Source organism: Hypomesus nipponensis, chromosome 14 (assembly GCF_054491055.1).
Source record: "Hypomesus nipponensis isolate SF chromosome 14, ASM5449105v1, whole genome shotgun sequence".
NCBI lineage: Eukaryota > Metazoa > Chordata > Actinopteri > Osmeriformes > Osmeridae > Hypomesus > Hypomesus nipponensis.
In genome coordinates, this window is record NC_140374.1 from 286,467 (window position 1) to 309,091 (window position 22,625).

Here is a 22,625-nt window from a genome sequence, read left to right on the forward strand (position 1 = left end):
TATGTGTGTTGGCGTGTACTATGTGGAGCATTCCCGATCCTTCAGGCCTGGAAGCTGGAACAGAAACAGCCCTCAGTGATAGTGCTCAAGCGACATGACAGTAACCATGGCTACATGACAGTAACATTACTGTGGCCTCCTGCCTACCTCTCCTCAGCGCCGCGTGTCTTGGGCAGGGCACGCCCTTCAGAGAGCCAGGGTCCATCCTGCCACGTTGGGGATGACCATCAGCTTGGTGGTGCTGGAAGTTCCCACGAACTGCACCACAGAGCAACGTGCTGAGCAGACGACCAGCAGAGGGCGCCGACACCTCAGTGTGTGTTAGATCAGTGGTTCTCAACCGGGGGTACGCGTACCCCTGCGACTACTGAAGGCAGTCCAGGGGGTACGTGAGATCTTTAAAGATTAGCATCCATTGGCGTCCATTCAAAAATCCTTTAAAAACGCGAAAAGTTTATGACCGCTGTCATTGGCAACAGGTTTTGTGCTTCTTATTCCCATCTTTCATATCATTCCGCCAGTAGTCCGTTTAACGTAACGGAAAGTAATTGAAAGTTGAAGTCAGAAGGTGGGTTGCTACGCACAAAGTTTTAACAATTGAAAAATTGCTTTTTTATTTTACACAAAGCTCAAAAAATATGTTGCGCTTAAATAAAGGCAAAAAAATGGATTGCGCGCTACGCGTGTGTAACAGGTGTGAACCTGTGAAACTCACTCCTCAGGTATGTAATGGGCTACCCGCGTCCACAAATAGCATGTTTATCTTTGGTCGCGCTTGGCAAGTCAGAGGTCGTGCGTTCGAACCCAGCGAGTGGCGAACGACGCCTTGTGACGGAGCGTGGGTTAGTTAATACAAAATGTAGTGTTAATTAACGGTTAGTTAACCAATAACCGTTACATACCGTCACACGTGCTCGCATTAACTATTGTTCTTCCGAACTGGCATCACATCTAACTCAGAATGTGCATGCATTAGCAGGGCAGGGCACCTGTGGTGACGTATACGGGGGCCGGTTCTGGTGGGCGGGTCTGGATCAAAGTCCAGGGCCTATTTTTACTCCCACGTATACGTAAACCACCTCCGTGGATGCGGGGGTCGTGAGTCACTGGCACCATTATTTTAGGGGTTGTGGGCTGAAATGTTTGAGAACCCCTGCTCTAGGTGGCAATGTTATCTCCTCTGGATATAGTTTTTCGTGATGTTAACATTAATTTGCTAAATGTTTTCTGATCAAATTTGAATAGCTCTTGGCTAGTAGTGTGCATTGAAAATGTGATGTAATATTGAATTAACACTACATTTTGTATTGCTTGCGGGAAGCTGAAGTGCAAAGGGATAGAAAATAAGATGGTTGTTTCATTGTCTTCTGCAGGAGCAAATACATCTAAAAACCCACCCATGAGTTGAGCCGGAACACACATCCGTTACAATGGCATAGCGTTGTGTATTACGGTCTACATCTTTTTTTCAATCAAAAATGCTCTGCGCTGGTTAGGGGATACTTGAAAAAATATTTCACAAGGGGTAGCCTAGGCCTACATCACTGAAAAAAGGTTGAGAACCACTGTGTTAAATGCTGGAGCGTCTTTAACCTCATTCAGCACTGAGGACTTCACACGTATGGTAGCCTAACGCAGTATACTTATTAAATTCGATGGTCAAATCATGAAATGAGTATTGAAAATACTAATGATGGCCATGGTCAAGAGTGGTGAGAAAGAGGGGACCTCGGGCCAAATGTATCAAAGTCTGTATTCATCCGTAAAAATATGCATACGGAGAAAAAAGGAAAGCTACGCAACGTTTTTCTCAGATTTATGAACACACTGCTTACGTGACCGATATCACACATTTGTTTTCGTTGATTCGTCTTGTGATTGTGCGCAATTAAACCAGCTCGTTGTCCACACTCCAGAAACTCCCATATTTTACCTGACATGGTTGATGAAACACCAATATTTAGTCAGGTTTCTCAATAAACTTCTCAATTTACCTATTGTGAACAATGAATGATTCTAAATGAGAAATGGCTAAGGCAACTAAAACGGTGAAAAAGATCAACTTGACTCAATAGAGATCTTCATTTACGAGTAGCCTATCTTGTTTACATTTACATTTAGCTTATCCAGAGCGACTTACAGTAAGTACAGGGACATTCCCCCCAGACAAGTAGGGTGAAGTGCCTTGTGCAAGGACACAACGTCATTTTGCACAGCCGGGAATTGAACCAGTGACCTTCTGATTACGAGCCTGATACCCTATCAGCTCAGCCATCTGACTGTTTAGGCATAGTTAAAATAGCATTTAAGTTAATTTCACTTAAATGTATCAACCCATTGTGACCCATCATACCGTGTAGGCCTACAGTCAATAGCACTGGTATTCGCATCATCCCACACTTTGGGCATCACACGACTGAGGCTGGATTGGCTCAGGGGCGTTTCTAGGATTCAAAGAAAGGGGGGGCTTAGCCCCAAGGGGAGTGGCATGTTTGCGTGCGGCAATTATTTTTAATTTTTTTATCCTCTTTTTTTCAGATTGATGCTATAGTGCTTGGCAAGCTCATCTAAGTGTGATTCACTTAAGAAGTTCTGAGATTTAGGGCTGCATGCCTGGATGAAATGTTTGGCGCAGACATGCACAACTTTGGGAAGTTGTGTCGGAGCATTTCCAGCGAAAATATAATTGAGATATTGGTTGTGCAGAGGCTCGGATGAAGGAATTAAATAAAGATTTGTGCTTGCATTTGTACATCCAAGCACTGAGCAACTGTTGTGCTTTGTTTGTTTGCTCCCCATGATGTCTCTCTAGGAAAAACCGATATCGCACTTGCCCTTTTGCACGGTGGTAGCTCAGTTTCTCATGGGCGGGCCAGATGATCTGGGCGGGCAAAGCAGAGAGAGGGGAGGTAACCTTTCTCGTATCTACGTCACTTGGAGGAGATTTTCAAACAGAGCGTTTGAGCCTTGATTTTGTCAAAGGCGGAGAAGAACACCAAGGGCTTTGTTTAGACCTATCGAAAATTCTAGCCACTGGGGGACCAAAGGCAGGCTAGGGGAACTCATATTAATGTTAAATAACCTCATAAAATGAAGTTTTCATGTCATGTCACCTTTAAGATAAGTTCAAACATTGAAACATAACTGATCGAAATCCAGAAGCCAATTTTATGACTTGGCATAAAAATATCATGTAATAATTTAGTTTAGGCTATGCCTTGGAGTAGCCTAGGCCTGACAACAAATGCCTATACATTTCTACCACAGTAGAGGAAAATAAAAAAAACTCCACTCATTTCCTTCTAGACCTGTAGACCGCTAACCTCCGTCACACCGGCTCCTTCAGCCCTGTCAATCTCCTGCTTCTCTCTCTCATCTGACTGGGTGGAGCTGCCACCTCTCCTTAAGAATGTTCTTATATCCATCTGGTCAATGAATTGGATGATATACCGGCACAATAGCGTTATGAGGGACACTATGACATTTAGTTTTCACTAGCATTAACTGATTATAAATAACAACATTCTATAGGGACTGATAATAATGTTTTGAAATACTAGAGAGATATATCAATGCAAAGGATAGAGAGACGTCGGTAGTTATTTCTTGTATTTCGAATTCGCTAGTTCACACTCTTGCTAACTGGGGACAGTTTCTAACAAAGTAGTTAGCTAGCTTAGTTTTAACATAGCCCACTACAATATTCGCTTTCATTTGCCTCATATCAAGTAAACCTAAAGCAGGTAACACTCGCTAACAACTACAGATAGCCACATTCTGTAACTCCTTGTACTTACAATTTCACTCCGTGCATCATTTACTTTGAACTCCTTGGCTATAATACTGGCTGTCGTTGACGTCGAGACGGTACTAGTGCCCGGGGTTTGTATCGTAAAGTATGATGACAGGCTATTGGATTATAATTTGTTAGAGTTATAAATAACTTTTCCGTGTGAGAAACAATAGTTTAATTATTATTATTCAAAAAAATTTAAGACAATAATGCCAAATGATTTGGGGGGGCTGAATAACATTTTAGGGGGGCTTTAGCCCCCCTAAAATAGGCCTAACGACGTCCCTGGATTGGCTCATCACCGATCTGTCTGCCAGTTCCTGCTGAAAAGTCCCAGTTGCACATCCCTTTTACAGTCAGTGATCGCGTGATCGAGTCTGTACATTGCCTAACTAAAATAGACGCGCGAAACGTGTTTGGACGGTGTGTGGACCGACATAAAACTCCACGCTCATTTTGGAGGGAGGGGAAACCTTATTCTTGAGATACCAATTGGTGTCAAGTTCGCTCTGAAAATGGCAGGAAAACATGCTCAGCAAAACGAAAATATGAAGATGAACACTGGACGTTAACAGAATGGGAGAGATTATATTTTTTTGTTGAACGTACTGGCCATAAGGCCATTCTACCTTATGCCAGGCTTCATTAGCGCATTTCAAGGCTTCAAATCTTCAGCGGCACTTCAGCTCACTCCATATGGATAGATATAGCATATGCTAAAATCGTCGACCAGGAATTTCCAAAAGGGACCGAATTTCGCAAAAACAAGATAATCATTTGGGTTACCAACCGTCTCGAATTGTCCGGGACATCCGGAATCATCGGTGATATAGATTTGTCCAGTCAGGGACAGCTCCAGTCCCGTATTCCAATCACAGCCTTGCCGGCCAATAGTAGGCTACTGTAAACGCGCCAAAACTCACGCAAACGTTGCTATGGGACACGGTTGTTGCTTGTTGGTGAGTGTGTGTGAAGTGGACACTGGTCAGGTGAGCGTTAACGTGTGTAAAAATGAGCAGTGAATCTGCAAAGAAAAAAGACTGCAGCTATAAATATGAATGGGAAGCCAAAAGGTCATGGGTTAAAGCAGTCGCTGATGACACCGAGAACTATCCATTAGCCATGGTGGCCAGAATGATTGGCATGACTGGCGAGAATGATTGACATGATTTGTAGATAACCTATATAATGTACTCCCATTGTAGATCAAGTAAAACTGTCATTTGTTCCTCATGCACTTTCTCTCTGCCTCTCGGCCCCTCTGTGTGGCTGTATCATTTCTCTAAACATGGCGTACGCCTGGGTTCTAAAGTGCACTGAAGGTACACAGATTAGCACGCCACCTAATTTTTCATAAATCAGAAACTTTAAAAACACCCGTACACGTTTCTACACAGTACACACGCCTAACCCACAAATGTGCGCCTTCGTACATTTGGCCCCTGGTGTGTCAGAAGCATGGTGAGAGAGAGACCTGGGGCCTCATGTGTAAGTGTTTCATACGCACAAAAAGCTGGCGTACGCTGGTTTTCACGCACACTTTGTGATGTTTAATGATTTACTTGACATGAGAATGTATGGACCGTCCGTAAAGTCTTGTCTGGTTCTGTAACATGGCAAATTCTAACTGCAAAGTGCCTAAACTCACCAAACATTACAAAATAAAGTTTCCACTACGTTTATGATGTTGACTATTCAAAAAACATAGAAATAAAAGTTTGATCATAAATGTGGATGATCACATCAAAATGCCAAAACCCAAAACAGGAAATGCTATATAGCCTTCTGTTTAATCCGCCACCACTTAATAACTTCTGTTAAAGGGGCAATTGATTGCAAAACCGATTTTACCTTGTCATAGTTGAATAACAACAGTTCGGTGGGTAAAATGAACATACAGTGAACATCAAAGTCCATTGACACTTCTTTCCTATTCAAATCTCAAAAAGAAAAAATTTGGCTGTAAAACGTTAGCTTTTCATAGGACCGGGGACCGCCCCTTTGGCTCTGGTCTGTATCTTTGTCACGCCCCAGAATTTATATCCAGACCAGCCCGAGGTAGCGTCTATCTCCGATACTAGTTTAGCTGCGCGCTGCTCTGTGTAGGCTACTTATAAGGAATTACAAAGAAGAACGTTTTGAATTATAACAAGGATATTGAAAGTGGACCACGGTCGTAAATGCTGTGTTCCAGGCTGTACAGGGAAGGCTAACACTCACAGTCTTCCAAAGGAGCCAAACATTCAACAGGCATAGCTGCTGTTGTCTATGAGAAGATCCCGGCGAAGTTCGACACTCAATCATTCATTTGCTTTGAACATTTCACCCAAGACAGTTTTGACAACCTTAGACAATTTCAAGCAGGATTTGCTAGGAAGCTGAACCTGGAAAGAGGTGCTTTTCCGACCGTATGCTCTTTGCAACCGCAAGCTATAAGGACAGTATGATGTTGTACCAACAGTTATCAGCAATGCTAACGTTTCCTGTATATAGCATACCAGGTAGAATGCTAAATACGTTTCTACACACATCAAATGACTCTAGCTAGACTAGCTGTAGTCGGCATTAGAAGGGAAGCTTTCGAAAAATAGCCAGAAAACAAACAGCAGTCTGTCTTATTGCTAACGCCTGTCTAGATAATCTATTTGAAAGAACTGGAGAAAGGCAGGTGCTAGATACAGGATACGTTAGCATTGCTAGTAACTGTTACTAGTAACACCTAGACTGTAGGCATGTAAACAAGTTTAGCTTGCTAACGCAAGAGCATAGGTAGAATGTGTGATTATTTAGCCTAGTTTATTGGCAATGGGGCTAATGTTGATTCATGTTCCTGACTGTGTTTCATTCAAATAAATAACCTGTGTAATGTAAATCTACAATTCACGATGCATGTTTGTCCAGATCTTTGTCATGTTATTTTTCAACAAGATATCTAGAGCTAGTTAGCTAACTGAAGCCGAGTAGAATCACGATAAAACCAACCAATCAGCGCACAGCTTATCTAAATATTAATGAGCATACCATAAAAGGAGAAAAGCTAGTGTTTTTTCCCGGGAACATTTCAGAGGATGTGTCAGTGGGCATAGAACAGCACCCGGGCCATTTTCAGCCCAACCAATATTACATACCCTATTCAGAGACCTTAAGGAACAGTGTGAAATACTCCCAAAAAAACAGTAAATTGCCCCTTTAAACTTGAAGGTATCAAACGAACAACAAAATCACTCAGGAAATGCATGTCACTCTAACCCTATAGCTTAATTTAAAGTTTTACATTTCTTCTTAATTTCTGCCATAGTCCGGTTCTCCGAACCCACAGCATTTATGGAATAATAATGATTTTATTTGTAATGCACTTTACATTGAGCTAAATCTCAAAGTGATACAGGTTAAAAACAAGAAAGGGCACAGATAGTGACAGTTTTCCACTCCGCCAATTTTCTTTTATCGCTAATACCTGATGACAGGTCGCCAAACGAGACAAATTTTCTCGCCTCCACCTCCGTTGTCAGAACCTCAATCTCACAGTCTGTGATTTTGTTGTTGTTGCGTGTTTAGCCATTTTACCGTATTTCTTCGAATAAACTCTCCGCCGTTTATTAAAGAATGTTCATTTTTGTTGCAGCGTTTATTCGAGGGCGGCGTTTATTCGAAAAATACGGTAATTCAGACAAATAAATGACCTCAGGAGCTCATTTATAGGCCATCTGCATATTAATTCATGAGAAGAGGCAAGGCGGGGTCAGTGGCTCGTTCAATCCCACGTTGATTGTGATTTATTAAGGAAAGGTGCGCAGGACCTGGTGTACGACCTGTCTCATGTATAAAGGATTGCGCAGCTTTCATACCAGAAGATGGCGTACGGCCAAAACTCGAAAAGTACCTACGCACAGAAATATTCACATGTATAAAACCGGTTGTACGCCAGGTCCTGCGCACCTTTCCTGTATAAATCACAATCAACGTGAGATTGACCGCACGTGAACAAGCCACTGACCCTGCCTTGCCTCCTCCCATGAATGAATATGCAGATGGACTATAAATGCGTTCCTGAGGTCATTTATTTGTCTGAATTACCGTATTTTTCGAATAAACGCCGCCTTCGAATAAAGGCTGCACCAAAAATTCACGTTATTTAATAAACACTGCAGCGTTTATTCGAAGAAATACGGTAAAATGGCTAAACACGCAAAAAATAAAATATTTACTGTGAGATTGAGGTTCTGACAACAGAGGTGGAGGCGAGAAAATGTGTCCTGTTTGGCGACTTGTCATCAGGTATTAGCGACAAAAGAAAGTTGGCTGAGTGGAAAACTGTCACTATCTGTGCCCTTTCTTGTTTTTAACCTGTAGCACTTTGAGATAGCTCAATGTAAAGTGCATTAGAAATACAATTATTATTGTTAGGGCCGTAAATGCTGAGGGTTTGGAGAACCGGACCATGGCAGAAATTAAGAAGAAATGGCCCGATGTAAAACTTAACATTAAGAAATGAGTGGTGGCGCATCGTAACGGTGATTTTGTCGTTTTTGTGTCATTTTGACACCCTCAAGTTTAACAGAAGTTAATAATTGGTAGCGGATTACACAGAAGGCTAAATGAGATTTTCCAGTTTTGGGGTTTTGGCATTTTGATGTGATTATCCACATTAATGATCAAACGTTTATTTGTATGTTTTTTGAATAGTCAACGTCATAAACGTAGTAGTGGTAACTTTATTTTGTAATGTTTGGTGAGTTTCTGCACTTTTCAGTTAGAATTTGTCATGTTACAGAGCCAGACAAGACTTTGCGGACGGTCTGCAATTTCTCACGTCTGCTCGAAACTTTCCCTGACAGCCCGCACATTCTCACGTCAAGTAAATTGTTATACATCACAAAGTGTGCGTGACCTGGTGTGTCAGAAGCATGGTGAGAGAGAGAGGACCTGGTGTGTCAGAAGCATGGTGAGAGAGTGGACCTGGTGTGTCAGAAGCATGGTGAGAGAGAGAGGACCTGGTGTGTGGTCCTGCTGATGAGTGCGGGGGCAAGGGGGGGACCTGTGGGTCCTCACAGCTTCCGTACACCACCTCCTCCTCCATGCTGTCATCGTACACCTCCTCCTCCATGCTGCCATCCTTCATCACCACCACCACCTTTTGAGGAGGAGAGAGGGGTTAGGGCTAGCTAGGGAGGAGGAGTTGCTAGCTAGGGAGGAGAAGAGAGGAGTTGCTTGCTAGCCAGGGAGGAGGAGAGGGGCTGCTAGCTAGGGGCTGGCGGTCAGAGGGTGGTAGCTGGGCCACAAAGTGAATCTACCTTCCCTGCTCTCTATGTCACCGTCTAGTCATCATGTCACCTGGATCAAACTGGCTCATTCTAACCACGTTTAGATTGCATCCTAAAATGAAATCACATCGAATTGTGGTTCATGTGTTGAATGTGTTTAAACCCCTCAGGTTGTGGTTGACACGTCCAGGCTCTTCACACTGAGACTGATGCAGAGAGAGAAGCCGTTTGGCTCACTGGATATACAGATGTGAAACTACAGTTGCCAGATCAAAAGATGTGCAAAGGTGTCGACTCAAAGAGACACATTACTCCCTGTCCAAATAACCCATAATTGCTGTATTAGGCTGTAATGTGTTGAAATGGCTTATAATGTGCTCCATTTTAAGGTGACCAAAATTACAAGCGATTAAGTGTAATTTGCACATATTAAAGCACATATTAGCATTGACTGTGTTCCGTTATCACTTATAATGCACAGCACGGAGATAATCCTGAGATATCGTTAAACTACCTACCAATGACTATCCGTGCTACAGTTTTAATTTCTGTTGCTCAAGAAAACAACCAGATGCATAGTACAAAACAACATTCATGGTTCATGAGAAGACATACGTGACACCCTACTGTTCTGTCCTACAGTACAGATGACCTGCCCCACTGTTCCTGTCCCTCTCCCCGGGGCCGAGTGCCGGTCTCAAGGGTGAGTACCTTGACACCGTTACTTTAACCATGCCGGATACGATGATGTGGATCCCCTGCGAAGCTTCCTTCTCCTGGATGATGGTGTACAGCAGTTTGGCCGACCTCTGCTCCTTCTCCTGGATGATGGTGTACAGCAGTTTGGCCGACCTCTGCTCCTTCTCCTGGATGATGGTGTACAGCAGTTTGGCCGACCTCTGTTCCTTCTACTGGATGATGGTGTACAGCAGCTTGGCCGACCTCTGCTCCTTCTACTGGATGATGGTGTACAGCAGTTTGGCCGACCTCTGCTCCTTCTCCTGGATGATGGTGTACAGCAGTTTGGCCGACCTCTGTTCCTTCTACTGGATGATGGTGTACAGCAGCTTGGCCGACCTCTGCTCCTTCTCCTGGATGATGGTGTACAGCAGCTTGGCCGACCTTTGGAACAACAGCGGCCAATCAGGACCAACACACTCAACACCTCATCTGAGTGGAACCAGGGGCAAAACTATCAATTATCCGTAAAAATATACATACGGAGAAAAAGGGAAAACTATGCAACACAATAAACTTCTCAAATAATCCATTGTGAACAATGAATGATCCTTAACGAGAAATGGCTAAGGCAACAAATAAAAATTCACTGAATGTGAAATTAAGATTTTAATTTGCGAAATAGGAGGAGTATCTTGTTTGCTGGGAGTGGATTGGTTTATGTCCTGTCTGCCAGTTCCCACTAAAATGACCCCAATTCACACGTTTTCTTTTTGGATGAATAGGCTAAAGCTAGATAATTGGCATAATTTGTAGATAACCTATATAATGTACTCCCATTGTAGATCAAGTAAAACTGTCATTTGTTCCTCATGCACTTTTTCTCTGCCTCTCGGCCCCTCTGTGTGGCTGTATCATTTCTCTAAACATGGCGTACGCCTGGGTTCTAAAGTGCACTGAAGGTACACAGATTAGCACACCACGTAATTTTTCATAAATCAGAAACTGTAAAAACACCCGTACACGTTTCTACACAGTACACACGCCTAACCCACAAATGTGTGCCTTCGTACATTTGGCCCCTGGTGTGTCAGAAGCATGGTGAGAGAGCTGTGCTCAAACAGCCCTCCATTAAAGGGGTCATTGACTCGGTTTTGGGGGTATTTTACATTGTTCCTTAAGGTCTCCGAACAGGGTATGTAACATTGGTTGCACTGAAAATGGCCCTGGTACTGTTCTATGAGCCCTGATGCATCCTGTGAAATAGCCCCAGAATGAAACAAGGTTTTCTCCCTTTTATGGTACACTCATATAGATGGGCTGCACGCTGATTGGTTGGTTTACAACGAGTGAAGCTGCGGAGCAAAGACGCAACACAGCCAACAGCACTCACTGAAACATTGAAGGTGGAGACTTACAAATAAATCTATTGTGTCGACACAACACTGTTTTCAACATATTTACTAGAAAAGAAAATTATTTTATTTGCTTTTGTATTGGGTAAAATTGGGTAAACACAACGATGGTTCATTATGAACCTTTTGGTCATGTGACCCGAAGGCAGCACAAGGGTTATTAATAAACTTGTATTCGTATTTTTACTGATTATTCTTGTGATTTATATATGCAATATGTATGAGTCTTCCTAAGGAAACAAACACTCGACGGACTGTGATGTTTGTCTATGAAGAATATCTCCACCATGGTGTAGTAGACTAATGGGGATCCTCAATAAACAATAAACTCTGAAAAGTGTCAGCATTCCCTGTACAGCCTGGAACACTGAATTTACCACCTTAGTCCATTTTCAATATCCTTAAAAAACGTTATTCTTTGTAATTCTGTGGAAGTACACAGAGCAGCGCACAGCAAATTTTGGGGCGTGACAAAGGTACAAAAGTAATGTAATAGAGGTACTGTACAAGAGGTACTGTACAGTCCTCTCACCGAGAATGTAACCGACAGCATGTCCCATCAATCCGACCCACCCCGTAAATTCTTTCAATATTTATTACAGTAATAAGATAAGTGCTACTGTAATTTGGAGTTGGGATTACCCATAGGGCAGTCCACCAACAAGACCACCATACACAAATATAAGAAAATATAGGTCATAGTAATATATTAAAACAAAAAACATATATATACATATATATAGAGCCTGCACATATGGACATCCCAAATATCTGTAGTATTTACCGATACCCTCCAGGGGGAGTCGAACTGTACCCTCCAGGGGGAGTCGAACTGTACCCTCCAATACCCACTTACTGTATGCCAAAAAAACATTTAATGGATTTTTATATTTTTCATTCAAACTCAATGGGTCGATGGATTTCAATAAATATATCCATGTCCTCTCAGCTTTCTGCCTTAGAGTTCTGGTCCAATCCCTATGGCTTTCCAGTCCTTCGATCCTCATACTAAAAACCCCATGAATTGTGAAATGTCTATATAAACGAGACGAGACGAGACTTGATATCTATGCTGTTTAAAAGGAATCTCCATGGAGTTTTAAGTTTCCTCTATGTATAGTTTTTGGCACCTCCAACACCTGACAGCATAGACCGTGTGGTTGGTCTTAAAGTATATGTTGTCCTTTATAGGTACCCTCTCCCCGAACATCTATTCCCTGGTTTAAATGTTTTTTAAACTGTGGGAGTCAGATGGCTGAGCGGTTAGGGAATCGGACTAGTAATCTGAAGGTTGCCATATCAATTCCTGGCCGGCCAAATGACATTGTGTCCTTTGGCAAGGCACTTCACCCTACTTGCCTTGGGGGGGGAATGTCCCTGTACTTACTGTAAGTCGCTCTGGATAAGAGTGTCTGCTAAATTACTAAATGTAAATGATTGTCTTCTTCAAGGGATACTGCAGGTTTTTATTTAAGTGTGAGTGTACCAATCTATCCTTGAGGTTTGTATTTCTCCTGTATGCAGAGATGAGCTTAAAAGGCCTTAACCCTTGTGTTCTCTTCGGGTCATTCTGACCCATCAGTCATTGTGACCCACCGTCGAATTGCAACAACTTTACCGCATACAAAAAGTGAAGCATTTTCTTTTAACTGTTGGGCTGTCTCAGACCCCCGACATTGCGAAGGTTAAAAGAAAATAATTTGTATTTGTTTTTGTATTGGGTAAAATTGGGTAAACACAACAATGGTTCGTTATGAAACTTTGGGTCATGTGACCGTAAAGCAGCACAAGGGTTAAATCCCCCAAATCCTCCTGGGCCTGTTGGAAGTGAAGCCTCAACTGACCACCCAAACGTCCCAAAGGTTGTGAGTATGTTGTCACCACAGGTATCACCCCTTTATCATCCTTCTCCACCAAATATTTGCCATTTTTTTTGAAGATTTCTCTCACCTTCTGTTTTATTTCCCTCAGGAATCTCCGAGAACACCCCCGAGGCCTGAGAGCTTTAAACAGGATCAACATTGCCTCCTCAACATCGCTCAGGTAAGTACAAATTCTACAAAATCGTATTAGCTGTGACATAACTAGTCCTTTATTTGTGTGTTTTGGATAACTTTTTATCTTTTTTTTTTTTTTTTTTTGGAGCAAAGCCTGTCTGTTTCTTTAAAGAAAACCATTGTGGCTAAAGCCTTTTTTGCCCGCAAACCGGGTATAAAGAAAACCTGTGTATCTAAAAACTTGAATTTTTCCTTCTGACATTATGTGTGATCGTGATTGCTGGTTGATGTGAGTTCAAAGTCTCCAAGAATAGTACAAATTCCTCCATGTTACCCTCCTAGATACCGAAGATGTCATCAAGGTACATGAAGTACAGCGAAGGTAGATGTTGACACTTTAGAAAGGATGATTCCTCCCAGCCACACATATAGAGATTAGCGTAGGCCGGGGCAAATTTTTTGCCCATTGCTGTACCATGGATTTGAAGATAGCATTTGTTATTGAACTCAAAGTCATTTCGATTGAGGTTTATTTCCAAAAGTTCTCAAATATGCTTGTCAGGCCGTCCCATGACAGGGAATTTGTTAAAAGCAGCTCTAACTAACTGTATTCCCAAAGTCGTATCAATATTGGTGTACAAAGAGTTTATGTCTATAAAGAATAAGAAAGCATCTGCAGAAACTGAAATATCCCCCATTTTCCGAACAAAACCATATGTATCTCTGATGTATGAAGCATGCTTTTGCGATAATTGGTTTATATAGAAGTCCAGAAATTCCGTGATGCGAGACGACTCTGAGCCACAGTCACTCACAATCGACCACAGGGCACATCTGGAGATTAAAAGATATGGAGTGTAATGGCAAAGTCTCACCCTGTCACCATTGGTGTTAATAGGGCCTCCCTAAAGGTAAGTGGAGGTTACCTGGTAATTGTTGTTGTTATCTCTTCCTCTGCCTGTCTAATATTATGTGTTTCCCCTACAGGAGAATGTCTAGAGGTCACTGGAGTTTTCTTTATCCCCTCCCCAGGAATGTATTCGTTCCCATGGATAGGGGTGTCTTAGGGGCGTCCCGGGGTACCGGAGGGCCGCCCAGGGGAGTCAGGGGAGTGGATTCCCCTGGTTGCCTATCCTGGGCCGTGGCCTATTTGGTGTGGGCCTCAGTCCCCTTGGAGCCAATGCCACCTGGCTGTATGGGGTCTGTCCCTTTATCCCTTGGGATACAGGTAGGGGTGGGAAGTCAGCACTGTCCAAGCCCAGTGGGGCTTGAGAAGCTGTCATTTCTCCTGGGGACGTCAGCATTGTCCGCAATGTATTCACTGATGTAATAGTAAACTTGCATTTGTACCTTAGCTTCCCCCAGCCCACCGCTACCTGAAGGGCCTCTTCATCCAGCCCAGGTAAATCCCCCGGGATTGCGCCCAACACCTCATCATAGTGACACCTCAGAATCTCCAGATTTCCCATCTAACCACTTTTGGGTGTCGGTTTTCACCTTTTCAGTGGTATTAAGTGAGGGTGAAAAAGGTTTTATGAAAGCTGCCAATTTATTGACCTGTCTTTGCATTCCCAAAGGGCAAGAACCTGTTAAAATTGAGTGATCCAGGATCTCAGAATGATGTCATGTTTGGAGTCATTTCAAATAGTTCTTGGTAAGTGGGCTGTTCAGGTGGTCTTTGTCATCAGAAACCCTCAGACAGGGTCATGGTTAGACAGCAGCATGTGAATGGCGTCTTTCTCATTCAGCACAGCTTGTGTGGTTAGGGTCACATGACCTGTCTGATCTCACTGAGATCACAGCTTGAATGGTTAGGTTACATAAAGGATCTCAACCCCTTGCAGGGTTGAAGTTGCGCTGGCACTAGCTCGCCGTGTTGTACTGTGGAGACCTATTGTTCCTGTGAGAATCTGAAAAATTAAGAATTTTATGAAGATTTGAAGGTCTGTACGGTAAGTGTTTTGATAAATATGGTTCATACAGTGAGGGTGCAATGAGGGTGCAAGAAACGATCACAGCTCATATGGTTAGGGTTAGAGAGATCATAGCTTGTATGGTTAGGGTTAGAGAGATCACAGCTTGTATGGTTAAGGTTAGAGAGATCACAGCTTGTATGGTTAAGGTTAGAGAGATCACAGCTTGTATGGTTAGGTTAAGAGAGATCATAGCTCGTATGGTTAAGGTTAGAGAGATCACAGCTTGTATGGTTAAGGTTAGAGAGATCACAGCTTGTATGGTTAAGGTTAGAGAGATCACAGCTTGTATGGTTAGGGTTAGAGAGATCACAGCTTGTATGGTTAAGGTTAGAGAGATCATAGCTCGTATGGTTAGGGTTAGAGAGATCACAGCTTGTATGGTTAAGGTTAGAGAGATCACAGCTTGTATGGTTAAGGTTAGAGAGATCACAGCTTGTATGGTTAGGGTTAGAGAGATCACAGCTTGTATGGTTAAGGTTAGAGAGATCACAGCTTGTATGGTTAGGTTAAGAGAGATCATAGCTCGTATGGTTAAGGTTAGAGAGATCACAGCTTGTATGGTTAAGGTTAGAGATATCACAGCTTGTATGGTTAGGGTTAGAGAGATCACAGCTTGTATGGTTAGGGTTAGAGAGATCACAGCTTGTATGGTTAAGGTTAGAGAGATCATAGCTCGTATGGTTAGGGTTAGAGAGATCACAGCTTGTATGGTTAAGGTTAGAGAGATCACAGCTTGTATGGTTAAGGTTAGAGAGATCACAGCTTGTATGGTTAGGGTTAGAGAGATCACAGCTTGTATGGTTAGGTTAAGAGAGATCATAGCTCGTATGGTTAAGGTTAGAGAGATCACAGCTTGTATGGTTAGGTAAAGAGAGATCATAGCTCGTATGGTTAAGGTTAGAGAGATCACAGCTTGTATGGTTAGGGTTAGAGAGATCACAGCTTGTATGGTTAGGGTAAGAGAGATCACAGCTTGTATGGTTAGGGTTAGAGAGATCACAGCTTGTATGGTTAAGGTTAGAGAGATCATAGCTTGTATGGTTAAGGTTAGAGAGATCACAGCTTGTATGGTTAAGGTTAGAGAGATCATAGCTTGTATGGTTAAGGTTAGAGAGATCACAGCTTGTATGGTTAAGGTTAGAGAGATCACAGCTTGTATGGTTAAGGTTAGAGAGATCACAGCTCGTATGGTTAAGGTTAGAGAGATCACAGCTCGTATGGCCCGTCTGAGATGGCAATCTCTGGATAGTCTCTCTGTAGCATTCCTGAGGAGAGAGGAGGGGACACCATGTATCCACCACAGAGCTCCTTCCCTCCTCCTGCCCCAGTAGTGAAGCCTATCTGTGGACTGGCCTGACATCGCTTATCCTCATCAACAGGAAGTGATGAGATTTGCATACTGTGCTGTGTGCTTCCCCACAGCAGGGCCCCAGAGGGGATGGAAGGTGTGTGTGCGGGTGTGTATGTGTGGATGCGCAGGGGGGCTGTAAGGTGTGTGTGTGTGTGGGGGGGGGGGGGGGTCTTATTATAGCACTGTGTCCCACTGTGTCCTTGTATTGCTACCCAGAACACATTAGGATCCTAACCCTAACCATCGGGACAGCTCCTTACAGCTCCTCAGAGGAGTTGCCTGCCTAGCGGATGTCCTTTTCTAAGGCTTTTATGGGTTACAATGGCCTGGTAGTTACAGCTCCTTCCCTCTAGATTTACTGTCAGACACAATCATCATCTCGGCAGCTGTGTCTCTGTTGCCTTTGATGGCTGAAGAGACCATTGTGAATGGAGATACAGTCATAGCCTTGATCATCCTACTGCAAATCCCTCACAGCGTAGGCCTATGACCTGGAACAACAGCTGGAGTTAGGTAAGGGTTCACAGTGGGATGATTGGCATGGACAATATTTCATGTTCATATTATCATGAAATACCTCATGTATTGTAGAAAAGCCAGTGGATTCAATCTTTGGAGATTGGCAATGAAACAGCACAGTTTTATCATATTATATTGATATAATCTAATATCGCACGATTCTTTTGCATATCATGCATAAGGTAACATGTCTGTTGTTATCATACACACATTTCAAAGTTCAGCCTTATGGGGTTAAGTTGGAAGTGACATGGTAACTAAATAGTGCTGGATACAAACTGCATGATTTGAGACCAGATCTATTTAGACTGTAGACAGAGGCTGACTGTGTATGTGACTGGGAAACATAAGAAAACAGCAGGTCCTGTAATTGTGTATCTATAGTAGCCCAACCCTAACCCTTTTGTATCTATAGTAGCTAACTAACCCTAGAAATCTGATCTTCCATAAGGATGTACTGTATGGTTGTGGAAACTGTACATGCTGAAGGTCTATCTTACCTAGCTCCCTGTCTGTCTGTCTCCTAGCCTTACCTAGCTGTCTGTCTGTCTGTCTGTCTCCTAGCCTTACCTAGCTGTCTGTCTGTCTGTCTGTCTCCTAGCCTTACCTAGCTGTCTGTCTGTCTGTCTCCTAACCTTACCTAGCTCCCTGTCTGTCTGTCTGTCTGTCTGTCAACAGGCTGTATGCTGATTTCAACTCTCCCATTAATAACCAAAGTTTAGCTTGTATGCATAATACATACACACATGATACATACACACATAATATACACTCATAGTACACACACTCATCGTAACACAGAGACTTGGTCCACCTTGGAGATGCTAAAGTCATCTGAGATGAGGTCTATGATCCTGCCGACAGCCTCTTCTCCTACCACGTAGCCCTTGCCGATGTCGTAGCCAGAGGACAGAGGCAGCGTGAAGGACAGAGGCAGCGTGAAGGACAGAGGCAGCGTGAAGGACAGAGGCAGCGTGAAGGACAGAGGCAGTGTGAAGGACAGAGGCAGCATGAAGGACATAGGCAGTGTGAAGGACAGAGGCAGCGTGAAGGACAGAGGCAGCATGAAGGACAGAGGCACAGAGGATGGAGGACATGAACAACGTGTGCTACATGTCTGTACTGAACTTCTCACACCATGTGCTACATGTCTGTCTGCAGATGCCTCACCTGGACAGCTTCAGTTTGTCCACTTTGTTGTACAGCCAGTCCTCTAACCTCCTTTTCAGGGTGACAAACACGCCCTTCAACTCCCAGTACTTCTTGATGTCCTGTACACTCATGAACCTGGTCAGGAAGGGAACAGATGCTTGTCTTGTTCTGCATTAGGCTGGGTGCAGGGGAAGGCACTATGGAAAGACTGTAGGGAGTATGGAAAGGATTATTTACTGTTGTGTGTAAAGAAGTATTCAGTATAATGGAGAATATGAGGCGGTGTGTAAAGGAGTTATATGAGAAGATCACGCCTCCCATTTATAATTGTTCTGTATCTATACAGTAGTATGACCTACCTGACAGTGTGTTCCTGCTCTCACCACCCAGCCCTCTCTTCTGACCACCCAGCCCTCTCTTCTGACCACCCAGCCCTCTATCAGTTATCCAGGCTTCTGCCCCCCCCCCCCCCCCAACATCCTGCATTATCAGTCTTTATCTATGTCTCATGCATTCATTCCTTCCTTCAATAAAAGGTCTAAATGGATTTCAGTTATTGGCATCGGCTTTAAACTAGTCAATGCCAATGCACACTAGGTGCTGTTCTATATCTGCCACCGAGAGGGAATTGATCTTACCTGGACCGCTCCCACACTCACAGGCCCCGTGAGACACCTGACCCTGAACCCAGCTGAGATGGAAACATCTAAGAGGTGCTTAAACCAAGTACATAACGAGCAGCAATTACTGGGGTTATTCTTTTGTAAAGGGTCCCCAACATGCCTGTCAATCAGAACTCAATATGCTTCATTATACACATCAACATTGCCAGGATGGAGACTGAGTTATCTATTTCATGTGTTGCATTTATGAACATGAAGTTGCATCATTGTTATAGCAGTGTGTATATCTCTGTGGAATGTTATGTAAACACTGGCTGGTGAAAAAACGCTTTATATGGTTCATCAACTGGTCCATGTACTGCTGACAGATTTAACCCTATGTGACCTCTAACCTCCAGACAGGAAGTGAAAAGCAGAGACTTTCTTCCCTTTGTGATCTGTAACGTTCTCCACAGTGTTTCTGAGGGTCCTGGCAGCCTGGCGGTGGAGCATCCCAGAGCCGTACTGCTTCCAGTAACTCATCTGCAGGGGGAACCAGAGTGTGAGCACCATGCAGTAACAGTGTACCAGGACAGAGCATGGCTCTCTGTTAACCATGCAGTAACAGTGTACCAGGACAGAGCATGGCTCTCTGTTAACCATGCAGTAACAGTGTACCAGGACAGAGCATGGCTCTCTGTTAACCATGCAGTAACAGTGTACCAGGACAGAGCATGGCTCTCTGTTAACCATGCAGTAACAGTGTACCAGGACAGAGCATGGCTCTCTGTTAACCATGCAGTAACAGTGTACCAGGACAGAGCATGGCTCTCTGTTAACCATGCAGTAACAGCGTACCAGGACAGAGCATGGCTCTCTGTTAACCATGCAGTAACAGTGTACCAGGACAGAGCATGGCTCTCTGTTAACCATGCAGTAACAGCGTACCAGGACAGAGCATGGCTCTCTGTTAACCATGCAGTAACAGCGTACCAGGACAGAGCACTATATCTCAAATAATTTTCCAGACAAAAAATCAAATCAAATCACATTTATTTGTATAGCCCTTTTTACACGCAAGCATGTCACAGAGGGCTTCACATACGCCCATAGAACTGCCCCTCAACCAACCTAAACCCTCAAGGACATGTTGCCACATGGTGTTAACTTATACAACTTCCCTTTCTACCCGGCAGAGGCTGATTTACCAAGGGATCCTTTCACAGGTGTATACTTTACAGTTGAATATTAGCTGATATTTAACTACATACATTTAACAGATACAAATGCTGCTAATGCTTGCTAAGTACACAGCTGCCGATGCTAGCTAGCTAACGTCAACACAAAAATAATATATATATAAAATGAAAAATCTCGACAAGCGACTTTTGTGCATGGACAAGTGAAACGTTAATGTACTTGAGAGAGAGCCTCAAAATGTTAATGTGGAGCCCTGGTCTCAGGTCAATACTGATGGGAGTGAAGAAAACCAGAGAAAGGCTAAGGAGTCTAACTAACTTTCAAACCTAATGTCATTACAGAACACATTTCAGACAAACAGAACTTTCAACCCCATACCAAATTGTTTTATGAATGATTTCTCAACTGGACCTGCGTACTAAACATTCCAAAATGCAGTAATTATAATTTCTAAATAATGTAATGAGTCAATATAATATGGTGTGCTGTCTTTAAGGCTTTGATTTGCATAGTCCTGTGAATAACTCTAAATACTATGAATACTATCTATCCATCCTTAAGTATTCTTGTAAATACGAATAACATATACAATAATGTTCTTATTGAAAGTATTTGTAGGAGAAAGTCTGGAGGTGAGAGAGGGGAGGACTGGGCTCTCAGGAGAAAGTCTGGAGGTGAGAGAGAAGACGAGGTGGAGCCAACCTTCTGGGCCTTCAGGAGGCACACAGCCTCCTCCACCATGCCCTCCAGCTCCCAGGCTGCCGGGGTGTAGGGCTGTCGGGGTGTAGAGCTGTCGGGGTGTAGAGACTTTAGAAGTCTTCGCTCATCTGACCAAGCTATGTTGTTGGTTCCCCGTGCACGGCTCAAGCGTACAGGAGAGCGTGCCTTTTCTGTGGCCGGCCCTAGACTATGGAATTCCCTGCCACTAGAGATTAGGATGGCACACTCCAGCTTTAGTTTTGAGACCAGGCTAAAGACCCACCTATTCTCTCTGGCCTTTCCATGACTGTTCTGGGGTTTATGTTTGTCTATATTTTTTATGGTTTTATTTATATCACTTTCTTTTAAACTGGTTATTTTATTTTGTCTACTCTTTTTAATAATGCCTCTTTTTAATAATCCCTATTTTAGCGTTTTGAACTTTTCATTGTGTACGTGTGTATGTGTAAGGTCAATTGCACTGTGAAGCACTTTAGTCAGCCGTGTGGCTGTTTTTAAATGTGCTATATAAATAAAATTTAACTTGAACTAGAGCTGTCGGGGTATGTAGAGCTGTCGGGGTATGTAGAGCTGTAGGGGTGTAGAGCTGCCGGGGTGTAGAGCTGCCGGGGTATGTAGAGCTGTAGGGGTGTAGAGCTGCCGGGGTGTAGAGCTGCCAGGGTGTAGAGCTGTAGGGGTGTAGAGCTGCCGGGGTGTAGAGCTGTCGGGGTATGTAGAGCTGTCGGGGTATGTAGAGCTGTAGAGCTGCCGGGGTGTAGAGCTGTCGGGGTGTAGAGCTGTCGGGGTGTAGAGGTGCCGGGGTGTAGAGCTGTCGGGGTGTAGAGCTGTCGGGGTGTAGAGCTGCCGGGGTGTAGAGCTGTCGGGGTGTAGAGCTGTAGAGCTGTCGGGGTGTAGAGCTGCCGGGGTGTAGAGCTGTCGGGGTGTAGAGCTGTCGGGGTGTAGAGCTGTCGGGGTTCAGGGGTGTAGAGCTGTCGGGGTGTAGGACATTTCGAAGTCTAGACCGTAATATAGTTTATAGGCTAGTGTTTAGAGATGTTGCAGATTTTAATCCTAATTATTAAATCACCAAAAGAATATCCTAACTAAAGTTTTATTTACCAACTTTTGGAGCCTGTAGCTTACAACGTAGGCATAATGCACTCTCCCTCAAAATGTCAGGATGTAGGCTGGTTATCATGCACTTTCCTGACACATAATGCAGACCGACCTGCTGCTGGTCTTGCCAGTACTGGACCTGCGACATTGGAGGGCTTCCCACACAGCCGATGAGGGAAGTGGCAGAAATGGCGGGTCCCCAATTACAGAACCAGAAATTGAAGGGACGCGGACACCTATGGGGGAACAAGGCGGACTTTGGAGAAGAGCCACTGTTATACGGTGTTTGTGTTCCATTTTCCTCAGTGATGGTTGCAGTCATATACTGTAACTGAAAAGTTCCTCCACCAGCAAACCAGATCTCAACGTTATACTTTTAGTTAAAGTTTGTTCCACTTAGCATTGACTTTCTTGACTGATATTGTGGTTGGCGTCGTTTATATTTTCCATCCTTTTTAAAATGTTCTTACATACAATAGTTTATAGGTCCCCCTCACCACACAAACACTTTTTATTTGTAGCCTTTATTATTATTATTATGCCTATGAGTTTTCTTTTCTGATTCGTTTTAGAGAGTTGATGTGGTACTTTTTCTTTTCTCTTTGGCTATCTATTCAGAGCTTCAACACACATTTGCACATGTATTAATTGTACTTAAAATCTGATTACGCCATGATTAAACGACTATTACTGTTGTTGTCCAATACACTGTCATTGATGGCAAGAAGAGAACATGAGGATATTATTGTAATTTTCTTAGCATCGTGACATGCACTCTTACGAGAAGGAGGCGGTCGATTGACGTCAACATTTTAGCAGGTACGCCTTTCCTTTTAAGATTTTTTTCTTCGTGGTGGATTATA

At 43.4% G+C, this 22,625-nt stretch overlaps 1 protein-coding gene across 4 annotated transcripts; it reads left to right on the forward strand.

Moving 5' to 3' along the window:
• The first annotated feature begins 4,210 nt into the window (after positions 1-4,210).
• Positions 4,211-11,454, forward strand: LOC146258036 (uncharacterized). 4 transcript variants are annotated; one of them, XM_084671251.1, is made up of 4 exons: positions 4,211-4,782; positions 9,228-9,344; positions 9,700-9,760; positions 9,852-11,454. In XM_084671251.1, exons 2-4 carry the CDS (start codon positions 9,335-9,337, stop codon positions 10,264-10,266), a joined length of 486 nt encoding a protein of 161 aa, XP_084527377.1. In that variant the 5' UTR covers positions 4,211-4,782; positions 9,228-9,334; the 3' UTR covers positions 10,267-11,454. The 4 variants fall into 4 exon arrangements, with proteins under 4 accessions (XP_084527377.1, XP_084527379.1, XP_084527380.1 ...); XM_084671253.1 differs by having other exon boundaries at positions 9,855-11,454; XM_084671254.1 differs by having other exon boundaries at positions 9,897-11,454.
• Positions 11,455-22,625: the final 11,171 nt, after the last annotated feature.

Bases quoted from the DNA above. Each gene is read 5' to 3' on its own strand.
- LOC146258036 (XM_084671251.1), top strand. The intron at 9,761-9,851 runs GTGAGTACCTTG...GATGGTGTACAG, and splicing joins GCCGAGTGCCGGTCTCAAGG to CAGTTTGGCCGACCTCTGCT.